The 20676-nt window shown below is 44.3% G+C and overlaps 1 protein-coding gene across 2 annotated transcripts in view; it reads right to left on the bottom strand.

The window, feature by feature from the left end:
• The window catches only part of WWC3 (WWC family member 3), a 129733-nt gene that overhangs the window by 66729 nt on the left and 42328 nt on the right, over positions 1–20676 (bottom strand). For both annotated transcript variants that reach the window (XM_034950643.4, XM_063601874.1), the window contains exons 2-3: positions 14349–14458; positions 10413–10616 (exon numbers count right to left, since the gene is read on the bottom strand). In XM_034950643.4, the coding sequence (XP_034806534.1) occupies positions 10413–10616; positions 14349–14458 (314 nt within the window). The remainder of the gene's footprint in view (positions 1–10412; positions 10617–14348; positions 14459–20676) is intronic.

Here is a 20676-nt window from a genome sequence, read left to right as displayed (position 1 = left end):
CTAATTTCTACCACCCCATCCACCGCTCTGCGGTGCTTTTTCTTGATGCTTCTGCCTCCTTTCTTTAGGTTTCTGAAGGCATGGGCTCTATACCACTGCTGCATGGCTTCCCTTCTTCTGCTTAGCTAGTGGAATGCTGGTCTGTCTTCATCTGTGAACCACCCCACTCTGGTGCCCTCTGCCTCCCAGTTATTGTCATTAACATCACCTGCTCAGAAGACACATCTGCAGGGACGGAGTCCTTTCTTTAACGCCTTTGATCTGAGAATCGAAGGCTGGCTGTCATTCAGATAACTCAGGTGCCAACAATGAGAAACCAATTCAAAATCATTTGTGGACTATGTACTGCAAAGGATGGCTCAACACCATTGAGTAGCTTCAACAGCACAATTACTTCAAACCTCAATTAGAACCACATCCAAAGTTCACTTGAGCAGTTGGATCTCCTATTTTAATAACAGTTCTATGGAAAATCTACTATTTAAGTCCCATTCAGTCAGAATTTCAAACAACAGAATCTACTGGAAATAAACAACTGGAAGAGCTAAATGTTTGCCAACTTTATCTCCAATTTTCTTATACTTAGACTCATGATCTCTCAAAGACATGGAGTAAAATATTTTACAAACAATTCTTTCTTAGACAAGACTGCCTGTTTCCAAATCCTACATCTTCCATCTTGCCTGACTCTTTGGTTTCATTTAAAATCAGTAATGAAAGCAACATCTCCAACAATGTCCTTAAAACGCAGAAATAACTTATAGAAAACATCTCCATATTAAACTCCTGGGACTTTAAGTTTCCCAGATCTGAGCTTAAAGGCCTTCTTTCACTTGGGATAGAGATAATATGCAAATGAGGCTATGAGGTTAGGGCTTGCTGAATCCTGGCTTACAACACTACAACACATGTGTCAACTTGTCAACTTGCAGTGGGAGGAACACAAGCCCAAGAGTTATCACCTGGGATCTTTCCCATTAAGGGTAGAAAGTAAGCCTACCACCAAAGTTCAACAAAGTTCACTGCAATGCTAAACATTAGTACCGGTCAGGCGCCATGGCTCACGCCTCTAATTCCAGCACTTTGGGAGGCCGAGCCGGGCGGATTACGAGGTCAAGAGATCGAGACCATCCTGGCCAAAATGGTGAAACCCCATCTCTACTAAAATTACAAAAATTAGCTGGGTGTGGTGGCAGGTGCCTGTAATCCCAGCTACTCAAGGAGGCTGAGGCAGGAGGATTGCTTGAACCCAGGAGGCGGAGGTTGCAGTGAGCCGAGATCACGCCACTGCACTCCAACCTGGCGACAGAGCAAGACTCTGTCTCAAAAAAAAAAAAAAAATCTGTACCAATCTTCCTCTGTCTATGCAGTTTCATAAGGAAAATTAGCAAAGAGACTTGAAATACGCAGGGGAGGTGTCTTGGATACTGTTGGACATCTACACAGCAACCTTCCCCCATTTCTCCTTCCTAAGTACCAGAACCCCGGAAGTGTTGGGTAGCTACCTCTCCCCAAGAGACTCAGCATGTATCCACTCCTAGAGGGGGAAACTGACAAACCAATGACTCCACTGAGTCACTGAATCCACCTATGGGGAATCCCACCCCACCTCCAGAGGACTCCGCTATGTGACAATGAATTTTCTTATTGTCTAGGCCCATGAGAATTATTCTTCTCTGCTGCAGCTGAAACCATCATAAGTGACAGAATACCTTTTAATTATATGGATCCCATTCATGTTACTTTTGCTATGGTCTCTATAAAATTATAAAATTCCAGGACCGGGATAAGGGAAAAGTCTACTCAAGTAACTAACACAGTGAATACATTTTATCTTCAAATACTAAGGATGGTTGTGAACACTGGCATAACTTTCAATAATGTAATTCAATTTATAAATAAAATTCTCAGTTCCTCAGATCTGCCAATAAGACTACTAGAACCATTTACAGAGTCCAAGAACAGATCAGGACTCCAGACCTCATAACAGCGTGTACTACACAACACTTCTTTTCTTTTGCAGACAGGGTCTCACTCTGTCACCCAAGCCAGAGCACAGTGGTGTGATCTCAGCTCACTGCAGCCTCCACCTCCTGGGTTCAAGCGATTCTCCTGCCTCAGCCTCCCAAGTAGCTGGGATTACAGGCGCCGCCACCACACCCGGCTAATTTTTTGTATTTTTAGTAGAGATGGGGTTTTGCCACGTTGGCCAGACTGGTCTGGAACTCCAGACCTCAAGTGATCCACCCGCCTCAGCCTCCCAAAGTGCTGGGATTACAGGAGTGAGCCACCGTGCCTGGCCTTCCACAACATTTATAAACGGAGTATCTTCCTCTATTAAGACATGTCTCCAATCTCGAGGTTTATGCTAAAGACCAGACTTTCACCTCTGAAGCTTTCTTCTCTCTTGAAGAGTTAAGTGGGCAGAGCTATTAAATAGCATATGGAGTCTGCTCAGGCATACAACATTGCCTCAGATAATATAATAACAAGGTTATAGCCTAGCTGGACCACAGCAATGTAAATTATTATACCTTGCTATTACAGGGTGCCTTTCACATTTATTTAATCTATTCTCATAAAATCTTTGTGAAGGTGAAATGATACTTATGTGTCCTTGCCCATTTTATAGATTAAAAGACTGAGTTTGTAGTGACTTGATCTATAATACATTATGCCATCATTCATAGAGGGCTTCATGTCTAGAATCTGGGCTCCAGTGGGTCAGCTGCCAAAGATCCTTTAATTGGGCTAGCTTTCCCAGAAGAAGAAACGGTCCTCCAGCTCCCCAGTGCCCACCACCCAACAGGTGAACTTGACCTGTGTATTTAGGACTCAAAATGCTGCAAACCCCAGTACTTAACTCTGGATTTCAGTTTGACAGATTACTGAAAGGGGAAATGTGTGTGTCCATGAGTCTGTTTGTCTTTGTCTCTCTTATGTACAGGCGTCTTCTGAGCTATGGGTACCTAAGGTCACCCCAGAGACAAGACATGCTTTAAAAGACCAGCAGTCTTTCTTCAAAGACATCCTCTGGAGCAGGTTGCTCCTTAGGACCAGGTGTAGGCCTCCAGGGATCAGCACTGCCAGGAGTTGCTCAAGGGAGCCAAGAATGACTCTGGGCAAAAGGCCGACAAGCCCTGACAGGTTCCAGGTTGACAGGTACTATCTACCAGAGAGGCACATGGAGAAATACGCAAGGCCAACAAAGCGGGCAGGATGGGTTTTTTTTAAGGCAATATAAGCAAAAGACCAAAAACAATCAAGTAAGGCCACCTGGGGGTGATCTACAGAAGTAACCCAAGAAGCCACCAAATCCTAACCAGGAATTCTCCCTCCAGGACAGACTAGGGGATTATTTCTCAGGAAACACATGTGCTTTGCTGCAACCTTCAAAATCTGGCTTGCTGACTAATACATGGGAAAAATGCTCCATGATCCTTTTTTCTCCTGCCTGCTCCAACATGCGTGTGTGAAGGAAAACAAAAGGTTGAATTGGAATGGATTGCCTGTAGCCCTGTTCCTAACCAAGACAGCAAATGAGAAATCCTTCAACAGCGAGAGCCCCAATGAGGCCGGGTGCGGTGGCTCACATCTGTAATCCCAGCACTTTGGGAGGTAGAGGCGGGCAGATCTCTTGAGTCCAGGAGTCTGAGACCAGCCTGGGCAACATGGCAAAACCCCATCTCTACAAAAAGTACCAAAATTAGCTAGGTATGGTGGCGCACATCTGGAGTTTCAGCTACTCAAGAGGCTGAGGTAGGAGAATCGCCTGAGCCCGGGAGGTTGAGGCTGCAGTGAGCCAAGATCACACTACCACACTCCAGCCTGGGCAACAGAGCAAGATCCTGTCTCAACAACAACAACAACAACAAAAACAGAGCACCAATGGAAGAGTCATTGTGAGACAGGCTTGGAGCCTCAGAAGGAATGCTGGCAAGGCTGATGGCTGATAAGGTCAAGCTTCACCACCACCTAATCCAAGAACTCAGGGTGGATCAGCACTTTCTCACCAGAGATAACGCTGCCTCTTTCCTAGCCACCCAGAAAGACTTTCAATGTAGACTTTGAGTAACTCCTAGGAACTAGGATAATAAACAAAGTCATATTCCTGCTGCTACAAGGGCCATTCACACTCTGTCTAGCCCAGTGGATTTCAACCCTGGGGATCACCTGGGAAGCTTAAAAAAAAAAGCCTGGTCCCACCCAAGGCCAGTTCTATCAAAATCTCTTGGAGTGAGGTCCAAGCAGCAAGTTTTTAAAGATTCTAGCTTGCAGCCAGGTCTGAGAACTATGGGTATAGACCAGGAATTAGCAAACTTTTTCTCTAATGGGCCAGACCCTAAATATTTTTGACTTTGTGGGCCATACAATCTGTCTCAAATACTCAATTCTGCCACTGTAGCTGCTACAGACAATAGGTTACTAAATGGACATGGCTGTGTTCCAATAAAACTTTATTTACAAACACCCACAGTGGATAGGATCCAGCCCACAGGCTTGACATAGTTTGCAGACCTGAGGTTTAGACTATTATCCTACCCCATGCAAGAATTTCTTCCAAAAGATCCTGCAAATGGTCATATATAGTTCATCTGAATGTGCCTGGGGCTAGAGTTTCTCAGGAAGAATAAAGGAATAACTCCAGGAAAAAATGTGTCTGAGATAATGAATGTATTCAGTGTTAAAAGGCAGGCAAATAGAAGAACATGTTGCAATAAAGAAAGTAGAAGAAAACTCTACAAAATGGAGCTGTAGAAAAAGTAGCAGGTGTGTCTCAGAGAGAATGAGTCCATTGTTGAGCAGTTTCACCCCAGTGTTCTACGAAGCATAAATGAGGCCTGGGCATCACCAGGCAGCTAGCTCAGAAGCTCATTGAAATCAAGCAGGGTTGGGTTCCTACTCTCATGCAGACAAGTGTGCAAAGCATCCAGCCAAATATCTGAATTTGCTTTCAGGTCAAGGCACGGATGTTCTTAGATACCAGATGGCCCAATACTGACACAAAATCTTTCCTCTCCAATGCATGAAGTTTTCTTCTGGTGATTTCCATAGCTCGAGGGAAATGTGTGAGGGGTATAGGTGAGATGCACTTCTCCTCCCTACCTTCTGCTCCCACATTAGAAATGGCTGTTCCAGTTAATTCCTCTGTTCACACATTATTGCCTCATCTTTCCCAACAAGCAACCATTAGGAATAAAACGTGTTCCCGGCTGGGCGCAGTGGCTCACGCCTGTAATCCCAGCACTTTGGGAGGCTGAGGCAGGCAGATCACGAGGTCAAGAGATAGGGACCATCCTGGCCAACATGGTGAAACCCTGTTACTAAAAATACAAAAATTAGCTGGGCATGGTGGCATGCGCCAGTAGTCCCAGCTGCTCAGGAGGCTGAGGCAGGAGAATCGCTTTAACCCGGGACACAGAGGCTGCAGTGAGCCAAGATCGCGCCACTGCACTCCAGCTTGGGGACAGAGCGAGACTCCGTCTCGAAAAACAAAACAAAACAAAACAAACAAACAACATAAAAAACATGTTCCCGCCATTTAGTATATATCAACAGCAGGTGCTAACAGCTGTCGAAAAATAAATGAACAGTTTAGTGATCTTACATGGGCCATGGAAAAGTCAAGATCTAGAAAGTGCTCTGCCTTCCACTTGCCCCCTTTATTGCTGCAAAATTTCCGGACAACTTGTCAATTTATAACTAGTCTTTATTTTCAGATAACCTGAAAGTTGGATGGGGGAGGGGTTCCACAAACACCATCAGCTGTTCTGAGTGGCCTCTTCCATGTCTAGGAAACTGTACAGAGCACTGAAGGCCACCAACACAAACAGATCTGGGCTTAAATCCAACTTCTACCATCTGCTGGGTATGTAATCCTGAAGAAATAATTTAGCCTCCCTGATATTCAGTTTCTCATGTGAACAATAAAGAAAACAGCACGTGCTTGACAACACTGTGATCACAACAATGCACAGAAAACACCAGCTCATTGGATATCGGTTCCTTTCACTTCAAGTCATTACCCATGAAGAAAGAAGTGGGAATTAAGTCCAGATGTTATTCTGTTCACAGTATCAGAAAAAGGAGACGCCTCCTGCTTTAGATGACTGGCGCTGAGGGAGATCTGGGCAGTGAGACCCGTGTGGCTACACAGCCAACGTGTGCTATGGAAACTGCCACCAGCAGCTCCCAACATGGGCCCAGGCCCTCTGGCATGGCTGTAGAAGTCATCTGTTAGATCATGGTCAAGCCAACAAAATCACTGCATTGGACTTTATCCTGTGGCCAGAAAGAATTCATCTGAGTCCATTCTAGCAGGGTTTTCCTTGTTGTACCTGGTAGTTCGGGTTAAATGGCAGATTGAGAGAGCTTGGTGGGAGCCCTAGGGACAGCAGCAAGCTGATAAAACACTTGGATCAACTCCTAGATTCCGTTCAGAGTTGGCTTTTTCCCTGATGAGCTGACAGGCCCCAGGAAGACCCACTGGCATCTCCAGCCCTTTCACAAAAACAGGCAGGCCCACTTTTGGCCTCGAAGGCAACCTACACAAGTGGAGGAAGAGATCGTATCCACACAGAGACATCCAGCAGGTCAGGAAATGGAATCTGGTGAGCACCTTAGAACCTCAAGTCAACAACACAGTCATCAGCTTCCTCTACTGAAGGAACAGATACCACTTCAAAAAGAGCCTCTTGAGTGTATCTTTTTAAACGAGCATTAATAAAATCCCATAGGGCACAAAAAGAAATGTAATTGAGTAGAATTCCCTATTTGCCCAAACATCAAAGAAGTGAAAAGCCCATGGAAATACAAAACCTGATCCTGCAGGATCCTCAGCAACTCAGGATGCTGAAGTACTGAATACTCTTAACCTACAGCTTGGCACTGCATTGGGATTCCCCGTTCACTGCCCCTCAGAGTGGGTGTGGAATCAGACAGGATGTTCTAATGTCTGCATCATTGAGGGCATCCAGTCCAGGGTCCCCACAGTCACTGCAGCTGACATCCTGGCTGCACTGGTAGTAGCCAGTACATAATACACACTTTCTCTAGACTCAGTTTTTCTTTCTTTCTTTTTTAATAGAGACAGGGTCCTGCTAGGTTGCCCAGGCTGGTTTTGAATTCCCGGTCTCAAGTGATCCTCCTGCCTCGGCCTCCCAAAGTATTGGGATTACAGGTGTAAGCCACTGTACCTGGTCTCAATTTTTCTTTTCAATCACTGGCAAGAAACATCCTGCCAAGTTTTTCTGATGTGTATTTCTTCCATTTCATTCTTTGAAAGACTGATTTGAGAGCCTCTTTGGAGACCTAACCAAACGCAAGCATGTAAAAGATAAGGTACCCAAAGACTGCTGGAAAGAAACACACTATTAGGTTGGATTATAAGAATAGCCAATATTCAGCCCTTTTCTAGATACAAAAACGGCAATTTTATACCATTCAACCCAACTTCTACCAAGCAGCTTTCTGAAATGTTTAGAATTGCTAACTATATAATCTCAGAACAGGTTATAGGCCAATGCTTCAGCTAGGGAGACATCAAGGCACCAAGCCCATGGGCTTCTGGTCATCAAAAAGACTGGCCAGGCACGGTGGCTCACACCTATAATCCCAGCACTTTGGGAGGCCGAGGCAGGTGGATCACCTGAGGTCAGGAGTTCCACACCAGCCTGGCCAACATGGCAAAATCCCGTGTCTACTAAATATACAAAAATTATCTGGGCATGGTGGTGGACACCTATAGTTCCAGCTCCTCAGGAGGCTTAGGCAGGAGAATCGCTTGAACCCGGGAGGTGGAGGTTGCAGTGAGCCAGTGAGCCAAGATCGTGCCACTGCACTCCAGCCTGGGCGACAGAGCAAGACTCCATCTCAAAAAAAAAAAAAAAAAAAAAAAAAAAAAAAACCAGTATTCTAGGCCATAAAAGTAATCTCAATAGATTTCAAAAGACTGAAATGTTACATAGTCTCTGACCACAATGGAACTAAGTTAGAAATCAACAACAACATGACATCTTTAAAAAGTCCTGCTGACTTACTTCTAAACAACCCATGGGTCAAAAACCACCAAAAAAAAGGAGAAATTATTTTGAACTGAAAGAAAATACAGCATATCAAAATTTATGAGATGCAGTTAAAGTAGTACTTAGAGGAGAATCCTTACCTTTAATGGCTATATGAGGAAGTAAGAAAGATCTAAAACCAGTGATCTAAATTTCCACTTTAGGAAGCTAGAAAAGGAAGAACAAATTAAAGCCAAACTAAGTAGAAGGAAAGAAATAATAAAGAAGAAAAACCAGTAAGATAGAAACAGACAAGAAATGGGAGAACAGGGCAAAAGCCAGTGTATTGTAAAGATAGATAAAAATCAATAAAAGTTTAGCTATACTGATTAAGAAGACACAAATTATTAATATCAGCAATTAAAGAGAGGACATCACTTCAAAGCCTACAGACATTAAAAGGCTAATAAGGGAATTCTACAAACAACTTCATAGACTTGACAGCTTAGATCACTGGGCAGCAAACTCCCTGTGGGCCAAATCTAGGTTGCTACCTGTTTTGATACTTCTACTGGAACATAGCTAGGCACATCTGTCTACATGTTGTTTCTGAATGCTTTTGCAATATAACCACAGGGTAGAATCGTTGGCACTGAGATCACATGGTCGACAAAGTCTAAAATGTTTACTATCTGACTCTTCATAGAAAAGTTTGCCGACTTTTAGATTAGATGAAATAAGACAATTCTCTGAAACACACAAATACCAAAACTGATTCAAGAAGAAACAAAAAATCTGGATACCTCTCTATTAAAAGTATTGGATTTGTAGTTAAAAACATTCCACAAAGAACTCCAGGTCCAGGTGGCTCTTTTGGTGAATTCTATGAAATAGTTAAGAAAGCACTAATACCAATCCTACACAAACTCTTTGAGAAAACAGAAGAGGAAGGAACATTTCCCAATTCATTCTATGAGGCCAGTATATTACCCTCATACCAAAATCAGAGAAAGACATTCCAAGAAAAGATGACTGTGAAGATAAGAAACCAGCCTCTAAAACTCCACACATAGCTGACCTATCACAATCTGATGGGAAGTTAAAAACAAAACAAAGCCCTCAAAAAAACCAACCAGGTATGTGCCACTATCTGCAGAGATGGAGATAAGATGGCTTGGAAGCAACACATCAGTAAAACTGAGTTCCCTGTTTCCCTCAAGACACACGGTAATAGAAATATCTTCAATTCTTATTGCAGAGGGAATACCCCACTCCTGGCCATAGCTTCTAAGGCTTCTGCCCCGTCAACAGTTGCTGCAATAAAACAGAGCACAAAACGTGTGGCCCCTTAGCCTTACCTCCATTCTGACTTGCAACACAGAATAAAGCTATAGCTGTGTCTTTAATATCTGCCATGGCAACATGGCACTAATATCACAGGAAAGGCCCCAAGTCTCAAACAGACAGGTTTTTATAAAATTCAACCCAGTGGTACCAACTTTCATCCATTCTTTCCAAGCTCACGAGTGCCCAGGCCAGTCACAGTCATGCACATCTGTTGGGGTCTGTTGAGGGTGACAGTCTGCTGGGAAGGAACTGGCTCATGTGGTGACTGACCGTGTCCACAGCAAAATGCTTTGGGTTCTGAGAGTGGACCTGGTTTCTTCAACACCAAGCACTTGCTGAGTACTAATGAAATGAAGCCCCCCACTCTGGCAGCCTCCAAGCCCCCCACTCTGGCAGCCTCCAAAACTAGAGAGAGGTCCCTTTAGAGAACAGCAAGCTGTACATGGTCATCTCACCTGAGGGGCAGAAGGAGAGTCCTCTGATTCTCTGGGTTCTATGGTGTTCCTCCTCCTTCCCTGTACTGCCTACTAAAGCCTACAGCCCAAGAGGAGAACGCTACAAAGAGACAGGGGGCTTGACATGGCTGAGGTCTCCTGAGTCTTCCCACTCAGAATGAATGAAGCCACTGTGTGGATTTCCCAAGAGATCATCCCAGACAAGCAGTGTTAACTGCAGAGATTTCTGAGGGAAGCCCTCTTCAAAACTGACATGCATGAGACAGGCAGCTGGTACACATCCCTACCTGAAATTTTGTTTTCTTGTTTATTTTTTACCTTCCCCACCTGAATGTGAGCTCAAGGGCAGAGACCTTTCCTTTCTTAGTCACCACCAACCATAACCCAGTGTCTGGGCACAAAGTAAGCATTTGATAAATCCTTGCTACAGGAGTGGCTGCCAGGTGCCCACCTGATTTCAGTGCCAAATACTGATGACCTAACAGTATGCGATTAGAACCTTTATGAAGCTATCTTGCCCAGGGAAGGTTCAGTGTTTGCAGATAACCTAGCAGAGAGATGGCTTTTAAAGTCACAATGGCTTTTAACAGGAGATAAGTCAACTCACAGCTGGCGTACGAGCGGCTGTCATCCTCACACATTTTGTGCAGCTGCTGGTATTCCTCCTGGGCCAGCTCGAACCGCTGCTGCTTAATCTGGTAGATTTCTTTCTTGGCATTGAGAGCCTCCTGAGCTACAATTAAATATTCCTTCAACATGCGCTCTTGCTCTCGCCTCCACTGTTCTCTTGGATCCTCAATCTGGGTAAGTTCTGAAATTTAAAAAGGTAAAAACATAAGTGACTTAAAAGTAAAATCCTTAGGTTGACCAAGAGTCATGCAGTGATGTCACTCATCAATGTGAAAATTAATTAGTTACCAGGATGCATATTATGGAAGATTTTATATCACGAACCTTTCCAAAATGTGGAACAGTTTCCATTTTTATATCCACAGTGCAGATGAGAAGGAAACTCTACAGATATGAAACAGTCCATTGGAGGAGGGAAGACAATACAAGACAATGTTTTTACCAACAAAGACCACACTTTAAATAAGCATGGGAGGAGATGAACCCACATGAGCTCAGAACTGTGACACTAATTGCTATTTATGACCTTCTCCTCATTGACTCCTTCTGTGTGAGATGATGGAAACTCTTCTGTGCCCCTGGCCTGGCTAGCCCCCTTCTCCTTTCATTTTCCAGACCAGACCGTGTAGTCTTTTCCCATTCCTCGCCGACTTCCTTGTCTCCTCCCACCATAGCTTCCCTCATGTGCACTCCTGCTTCCTCCCTGTCCAGCTCTCCAAGGGCCTGTGCCTAACTCCAGCTCCAGCCTCTCTCCCCAGCTCCAAACTTTCATTCCCCCCTGCCTCCTGGATGCACCTCCACATGGATGGACCCAAAGTCATTCCCAGCCATTCATCCAAAGCAGCCCTCATTCTCCACACCACCTTTCACCACCAAGAGCAAAACCAGACGAAACATCACACAGCACACGCCTGCTTCTCCTGTCTTCCGCAATCTCCTGTCTTCCCCTTGTGGGGAGCCGCATCATCTGGATCTAACTGCGGAGCCAGCCTGGGAGTGCAACCTGGGACTCATCCTCAAAGAATCCCACTCCTCTTCCTCCCGAAACATTCGGTGGGTTATGAAGAACTGGAGGTTCCTGCCCCTGGATATGATCATCACTGGCGACACGCCCTTGTCTCTGTCTCTCCTTACTTCAGTCAGACTCTCTGGGCCTTCTGGTCTCATCCCACCAAAACCCATCCTCAGGGCACTCTCCAAAGTGACCTTCTTAACTGGGATGCAATGCTTTCACACAGAAACCTCTTTGAAAGCACAAAGTCCAATCTCCTTAGCCTGATACAGGAGTCCCAAAACTCACTTATCAGCTTCATCTCTATTTTCCGTCCTTTTCCCCAAAAACATTCTCTACACAGACTGAACTTCTGCGAAGTCCCCAAATATGCTTGGCTGGCCCCCCGGTGCCTTTGCCATGCTGACTCAGACCTCTTCTGTCACAGGAAGGCCTGCCGTCTTCCCAGGCACGCTGCAAAGGCACCTTTTCTTCTGAAGCCTTCTCTGATCCTCTAGGCACATGCGTCTCTCCCCTGCTTACGCGGGCTGCCCTTCTTCCCCCTTAACACTGAGCACATGAGTGTTTTTATATCTTTTCTGTTTCCCATCTAAACTATGGCCTCTAGATGGCAGGGGCACAGCCTCAGTCACCTTTATACTCTCGGGACCTTTCACTTAGTGCATACAACAGAGTGCTTTGTATAAACCATATACAAAGGAATAAAATTCCATAAAAAGGAATAAAGTTCTGATGCTCGCTATGACATGGAAGAAACTCAAAAAACAGCTAAGTGAAAGATGCCGGGCACAAAAGGCCACATAGCATCTGATTCCATGTCTATGAAATACCCAGAACAGGAGACTCCACAGAGACCGAAAGCAGACTAGGGGTCACCAGGGCATAGGGGAAGGGGAATGGGGAATGACTGCTTAATGGAGATGAGATTTCCCTTTGGGGTGAGGAAAATGTTCTGGAACAAGACAGAGGTGATGGCTGTGCAAGACTGCAAATGCACCAAATGCTACCAAACTATTCACTTTAAAAATGGTTCGTTTTACGTTCTGTGAAGTACACCTCAAAATGGTTAAAATGGTAAATTTTACATTATGTCTGTTTTGCCACACACACACACACACACACACACACACACACGGTGTGCTTGCTAGAATGTTTCCAGGTAAGTTCTCCTTGGAAATGCCTTCCCTGTCTGCTCTCCTGTCAATATCCTTTGCTCACCCCTTTTCACACCATCCTAGAAAGCCCCTCCTAGAAAGCCTCTCCAAGCCATAAAAGCTCACAGGAGGAGATTTACAAACCAAAACAAATGCAAAATCAGAGTCCTGCTCTTGTCTCAGAGATGAGATTCAGTGGGCGTGGGGCATCCGTACCACCAAGCCCTGGGAAGGACGAAGCGTGTTAACGAAGCCACGGGCATGTGCCCAGGTCCACAGCATGGTGGCCCTGTGAAGTGAGCAGCTCTTACGTGTTACCAGCTGCCGCTTAGACTATCAGCTGGGAAGCCTAGCTCAATAGGCCACATTTACCCAAACACACACAGCCGTGAAGTGCCAGGCTGGCAGAGAGCCACTGGGGCCTCTCAGCTTCTCTTCTGCCAGGTACTTTCCCTGTCCAAAAAGCAGTGGGTCCACCTAGAAGTCCTCCTGCCACCCGGACCTGCCTGGGAGGGCAGCAGGGCCATAACGGTAGGTATCCCCTGTCTCCAATCACCACTGCTCAATCTCTGGATAAGAGCTGCAATCGTGCCCAAGGACGAGTGCCAGGCACCAAAAACCCCACTGCCCCGAGATCTGAGATGGGGCACTCAGATCTTGGGTGCCAGCAACTGACAATGTAGGAATCAGCCCTGAAGACACCAATCTGGGTTGACTGCACAGTGGGGACATGAGGAGTCATGGGACTGGACTAGAAAAGTGCCTCAAAATCACTCAGGTGGGGGGCACCATGCACCTTCAGACCCTGCAGCCGCCCCGCACTTCACCAACCAAAGGACAGAAAGTAAGCCAAGGGGAAGCCATGCTTCATATCCTGGTAGTAAAATGACAATGACAGAGCCACTGAGGGAAGCCAGAATGAAAATGAGAGAGAGTGAAAAATGGATTCCCAGCTGGGACCCCATCGAAGAAAGCTGACGAAGAGACAGCCAAGATTAAGGGGCAAAGAACAGATCTAGAACAGGGTTCCTATAGCCTGGCACCATTGACATTTGGGGTCGCCTCATTATCTGGTGAGGGGGGGCTGTCCTGTGCATTGTAGGGTGTTTAGCAGCATCCCTGGTCTACACCCACTGAATGCCAGCAGCACCTCTCCCAGGCACAGCCACTGAAAATGCTTCCAGACAATGCCAAGTGTCCCTGAGGGATAAAATCACCCAGGATGAGAAGCACTGCTCTAGACAGTTCTACAAAGGAGGCTGGCATGGTCAAAGACCCATTGTTTTTGCTATGGTCTCTATACCATTACACACACACACACACACACACACACACACACACACCCCAAAAAGGTTTGGTGTATGAAAGCTAAAGTTAAATGTATAAGACGAAATGAAGTGAACATAATCACTTGGGCACTTATTCCAATAACTTGTCAGTTCCACTCTGCAACAAATAATTTTTTCATTATGAGAGGTATCTCTATTTCCAGACTGCCTGGGAAATTTATTCCTTGTAATAGTTATTAAAACCCTCCATTAAACATATTATATGCAGTCCCTAGCAAGACACAAGCAAGGTACAGCTACAGAACTGCTTCACTTTGTGAAGAACTGAGCTAATGGAAACTTCGGATTACATTTATAAAACCCAATTTAATGCTGCATTGGAAGGTAACGATTGTTACACTCTACAAAAAGTTTTTGGCATCTTTGATATAATGCCACAGATTTTGCACACTACTTACTATTTATGTGGTCCATGTAATAAACTCCAATTTGTTTATCATATACGGTTTCCCATCCTAAAGGAAGTTCGTCCCCAACACAATCGGCAAAGGTCAATGGCTTTGTTATCCTGCAAAATAAAATTATGAAAACAAATTTGAAAGTCAGGTCAGTTTTGTATAAGTTTGCTTTATCTTATCTAATTGACTGCTTTTGCTCCAAATATTTGGTTGGAAAATTAATTCACCAGCTTTGCCTAAATAACTGTATTAGTACACTTGCAATCAGAAGCATTACTATCTCAAAGTGCAACTTTAAATATGAGCAAAAAGAGATATTCGGTTACTAACAAAACAGGTAAAGCAAGCATCTTCTTCCAAGCAGTATGTTTAATGAGGTGACGACAATGGAATGTAGCTCTTCCAGAAAAATCAGAGAGCACCTATGCTCTGTTCTCATTCCCTGAGAAATGTTCCCCTCACAACTTTCAGTTTCCATACATTACACATGAACATTGGCTTAAATCTATATAAAATGCATTTGCAATATTTTCATCTACCACTGGTCATGAGTTTAATAAACATCAACCGTTGGCCAAATGCAAAGAGCCAAGCAAGGTAACAATACAATGATACCCACGCCCTCCCCCCTACTAAATGCTTCCTGTATTTCTTACACAGTAGGAACCAGAAATTTCAGAGTCCTTTTTTATTTTTCTGGAGAAAAACAATAAAAGCACTTTGTCTACAGGCATCTCTCCCTGAAGAAAATCTGATTGAGGAAATTTGGGCTTGACAAGAGAGATAAAGTAAAGAATTTTCAGATGGATTTTTAAAAGTAGACCTCCCCCCTCCCCGATCCCCCATGATCACACTGATTGACAAGACAGTGTTAGGACTGCAGCTGTCATATAAAACGAGACACACCTATAATTGTCTGAGTCTGGGCAGCTATCTCTTGGGCTGTCTCTATAAATGCACACTGACTGCTATGCATGGGAATCCGATCACCTACATTTCACTAAGTCAGTCCTCCCACTTCTTCTGTCCCTAGACCTGAGAAAGTGACACAACCACAGCCAAGCCCCATGAGACCAGTATGAATTTTGAACACGTGATTTCCCCAAACTGGTTTGACAACAAGGCTGTCTCTCCCCAGGGGCATTCAGAAATTGATAAACACCATCAGAACAACACTAGTTTTAATCTTCATTCTAAACACATGGTTTTAAGAAGTTAGAAACAATATAAAAACAGAAATATACAGAAGGTGAAATATGCCATATATATCCTCCCAAACACGACTCACTCAAAAAATCACATCACAAGATGAGCCTACTGTATGTAGTTTGTCCCATCCTGGAACTGATGTCTGCAGCACAATGCCTTTACCAGTCAGGAACGTAATGCCGTATCGAGGGTCCCAGTCAAGCAGGTAACAGCAGACTGTTGTGTATGATTTGCATCCTGAATGGGACCCAACCACAGCAAAAAAGAAAATCCTACTTTAACACAAACTGAGTTCTGAGCAAATTGCTGCTAGTCTAATGTAATGATATTCACAAATAAGCCTCTAGAGAAAAATGCCCATGTACAGGTACATTCTAAGCACATTTACATACACGATCTCATTTAATCAACAAATACTGGCCAGGTGCAGTGGCTCACACCTGTAATCCCGGCACTTGGGAGGCCAAGGTGGGAGGACTGCTTGAGCCCAGGAGTTCAAGACCAGCCTGAGTAACACAGTGAGACTCCATCTCTACCAAAAATAAAAAAAAATTAGCTAGGCCCATGCCTTAGTCCCAGATACTCAGGAGGCTGAGGTGGGAGGATTGCTTGAGCCCAGAAGTTCGAGGCTGCAGTGAGCCATGACTGCACCACTTGCACTCTAGCCTAGGTGACAAGACAAGATCCTATTTCCAAAAATAGACAAAGTAAACAAATATAGTTGAGAAACCCATCCTTATAGCACTGCAGAGCCAAATTCTGGCACGATTTTCAATAACAGCATTGAGAATGTCTAGATGTATTTTCCTAATTATCATTCCAAAATATTTATGGGCTAGGGATTTCATAGTTTTCTCTTGTATAGCATATCCTATCTATCATGAATACTCTAAACTTTACCAATATCAAATGATGCTTTTCTCCCAAGAAAGTTGTTGGTGAGTAACATTACTTCAGTCATAAATAAATCACTTCAGAGGAGTTATTCAGTTCCAGAATCTATTTGATCACATCTTTTTTAAAAAAGGCTGGTCAAGTGAAGCAGTGGGAGAGGAGAAGAAACAAAGAAATCTGTAATTGGTTGTGATCAATTAGTTGTAAACACCACTGCACTTAGATCAGCCAAAGGAGAGCCGAATAAATCTTGGCTCCTCTTTCATCGTCAGAGGGGAAGTATCTGGAGGTGTGGAAAACTAGTGTTTTTTGGTGGTAACTTTTCAGCAAGGAGTGTTTTCTGGCTCTTGCTGGCTAAAAAGCATGGTTCCTGCATGTCAGGATGAGGCCGAGGCCACCCAGGAGTAATCTCAGCCTCATCTGGGGACAATCAGCACCCTCAGCGAGGTGGTCGGCTTCATCCTGGACAATCCCATGATCCCTCATCCTGCCAATGATCATCCTCCCACTTGGGTGGAGACACTGATGTACAAAGACTCTTCTCCAAGCACAGTGGCTCTCCATGCAGAAATGCACAGCATTGAGCTGGGCGTGGTGGCTCACACCTGTAAACCCAGCACTTCGGGAGGCCAAGGCGGGCAGATCACCTGAGGTCAGGAGTTGAAGACCAGCCTGGCCAACATGGCAAAACCCAGTCTCTACTAAAAATACAAAAATTAGCTGGGTGTGGTGGCGTGCACCTGCAGTCCCAGCTACTCAAGAGGCTGAGACATAAGAATCGCTTGAACCCGAGAGGCAAAGGTTGCAGTGAGGCGAGGTTGTGCCACTGCACTCCAGCCTGGGTGACAGAGCAAGACTCCATCCTCAAAAAAAGAAAAAAAGAAGAAATTCACAGCATTGAGTTTGCCAGAGCAAACCTCCTGGGCTGGTGTGAAAAGTCCTCCCCAAGCCAAGCCCATACAAAGCTTCTGGCTCTTTCTGCTTCAACTCCCTACCACCGCCCCTCTGCACCCCCCACCCCCTCCCCAACACACACACAATCTCTTTTCCAGGCAAATGAGTTTGTTTGCCCGCCTTCCAAAACATCACACTCATTCCAGTCTAAGCAATCTGTTCTCGGTCTTTCCTGAACCTGTGGAGAGGCTTCCTCTTCCCCTCTCGTACCCCAATCCCATCAGCCCTGCAAAGGCCAGCTTGACCCTATACAAATCATCACCGCCAAACACCGACGGTCTCCACTGCCTGGAAGCCACATCCATTCTCAGTCACTGGACGCAAAACACCGCTCGTCATGTTTCTGACATTTGTACACATCCTCCACATAAATGAAGGTTAGCTGTTTAGTCTCCTCACTCAACCAGACTCCAGCAGGGATCTTGGAGGGAAAAGAAGCTTTTGAAGCTGAGAATGATCCTAAAGCACATCGGCTTTACTCCTAAGAGAGTCCTTCATGTCCTCTCTCAGAAGCCAAGGCCATGGTGACTCCACATATCCGTACCTGCAATTTCCAACACACCCTTAAACTGACCCTCAATGCCAGATTCACACTTCTCAGTATTTGCCAAGGAATCCAGAATCCAGACCTTTGCATGGGAAAAAGTTCAGTTCGCAGAGCATCTTCACGTCTGTCCACATCACATGGGCAATTTTTACATTTTATTGCACGGTTTACAGTCATTGATAGAGACACAGAACTATCTCACGGTAGAGCCAAGGTGGGCCAGGGACGGAGGAACCAGCTTTGTGGGCCTCAAAGCAGCCAGGCTTACATCTGGTTTAATGCATTTTGTTTGTACTATTTTATCAAAATAAAAGGATAGAAAAAATGAAAATGCTAGTGCTGGCATAGGCGCTGTATGAACTGTATACAGTTAAGAGGAGAGTAGAAATTGCTGGGTATGTGGAAAGGCTAAACCCTTAGATAGCCACAGGACTAAGTTGAATCCAAAAAGAAATTTAATGCAGGCGAAAAAGAGTCAGAAATATGTCAAGGACTACGTGTAAAATATAAAGCAGAATTGGAGATGTTCAAATATTTTCGGTTCTTCAGGAAAGGAGCCCTGGGCTATCCCCTTCCCCAAATGCACTAAAGTCTTTCAGCTTTCCCATGCTCATTCACATGTATGCGAAAGCAGGGGAATGGCAATACTGCAGTTTACTCCCCTCACAAAAAAACAGAAGAGAAAAATTAAAAGTGGAAAGCGGCACACTATCACAAGGAGGAGCATAGAGAAATCAGTGGTCTATTACCAAGTGGAAGGAGACAGGAAATCTACAAACAAAACAGGAGAGCTCAAACCACCCAATTGAGGCCATTTAGCTTCAAATGAAAAAGAACCTGACGCCTCAACATCTCCCAGATTCTCCTCTATTACAGCATCATCCAATGACTTAAACTCTCAAAGACATCAGGAATTTATTTATGCCTAATTTTAATTCTCCAAGCTATTTTCACACCTACCAAAGATGTAGGGCTTCTAATCTTGTGGTTAAAGTGTCACCAGGGGGAATATTTTCTATTTTTGTAAATGTCATTTTGTTTTCCCCAGAGACAGGGTCTCACTCTGTCGCCCAAGCTGGAGTGCAGTGGCACAATCACAGCTCATTGCAGCCTCAACCTCCCAGGCTCAAGTGATCCTCCCACCTCAGCCTCCTGAGTAGCCGGGACCACAAGCAAGTGCCACCACACCCAGCTATTTTTCTTTCTTTTTTTTTTTTTTTTTTTTTTTTTTTTTTTTTGGTAGAGACAGAGTCTCACTATGTTGCTCAGGCTAGTCTCACACTCCTGGGCTCAAGTGATCCTCCCACCTTGACCTCCCAAACTGCTGGGATTACAGGCATGAGCCACCACGCCCCAACTGATTTTCATCATATTTGATTTTACTAGTTAAAATGCTGAGAAGACAATTGAAAATAAAGGTAGAGCTAAAAAGAAAAAGCACTTTGTTCTAAGATCCCTGTTTCTCTGAGTATGGTACTCCCCCACCCCCAGTTCTAGTCAGTTTCAACTGTGATGGGGTTCCCAACATTGACAGCAGTCCCAAAGTAGAGTATTCTGAAATAGTCAGGGCCAGTAGATCAGCTGGCTAGGGCAGCTTCTCATTTCTGACCTTAGAATCCTTTTTAATACATGGAAATAATATTAGATAATAGAATTTGAGCAAATAGATTAGCAATTCGATTGTGTCTTCTTAAAAACATCACTAAGCCTTTTAATAACTTTAAAGACCAATTTTTTTTTTCTGAGAATCGTAAAAAGCGTCCTTATTAACTACCCAGTGGGGTATTACTGGTGTCCAAGTAGGGCCACAGATGGGCAGGGGATATCAAAAGGAGAGAGGTGGCTGAGAAAGGGAGGAAGATGGGGTGCAGGATAGCAGCGCGCACACACTAGTATTTCCTCTGAGGTTCTGTCTTCACCCACAGGGATGCCATCTCAGGTTCTGGAGTTCTCATCTCCCCAAAAACTTGATGCTAGATTCTCCCCCACCCAATCCTTCCCAGTCTCCACAGACAGACTGGGGGAATTTTTGTTTCCATCACAAAAAATTTAGGAGACACTTAAATGGGAGAGAAATGTCCATTGACACCACCACACAAAGGCAACCACTATTCCTATATTAGTATGTTTTTCTCCACCTTTTTTTGATGAGTTGTTTTTATCTGGTATTTTCTGATGTACTCATGATCACACAGTATGTGCAATTATCTATCCTACCTTTTCCACTTAACTTTGTAACATGTTTACTTAATTCGTACCTTGAGGCTCTCCAAAACTTACTTGAGCTAGCCTACCCCTATAGCGTAAGAATTCTGTCCCCCTTGTCATAAATTATTTGTAAACATCACATGGAATAGCTGAATAGCTCAAGCTCCTTGAGAACAATTACCCCATCTCAATCACCTTTGATTTGGTCCAAGACAGGGCATGAAGCTGGTGTTCAATAATTCCTGCTGAATAAATAACTTGCATTTGTACAAATCCTTCACTAAAGGGATTAATGGAATTTACCTAAGCACTCTCCTACTATTGACATCTACATTATTTCCAAATTTTCACTAATATAAATATGCATGAGAGCCACTCATGCTTGGGAAATAGTTCAGCAATTTCCCAAACACTTAAACATAGAGTTATAACCATACGATGCAGCAATTCTACTTCTAAGTATATACACAAGATAAATGAAAACATACGTTCACACAAAAACTTGTACATGAATGT

The sequence above is a fragment of the Pan paniscus genome, chromosome X (genome assembly GCF_029289425.2).
Source record: "Pan paniscus chromosome X, NHGRI_mPanPan1-v2.0_pri, whole genome shotgun sequence".
Lineage (NCBI taxonomy): Eukaryota > Metazoa > Chordata > Mammalia > Primates > Hominidae > Pan > Pan paniscus.
The sequence above is the reverse complement of the archived record's forward strand: the minus strand, read 5'-3'. Positions and strand labels throughout refer to the sequence as shown.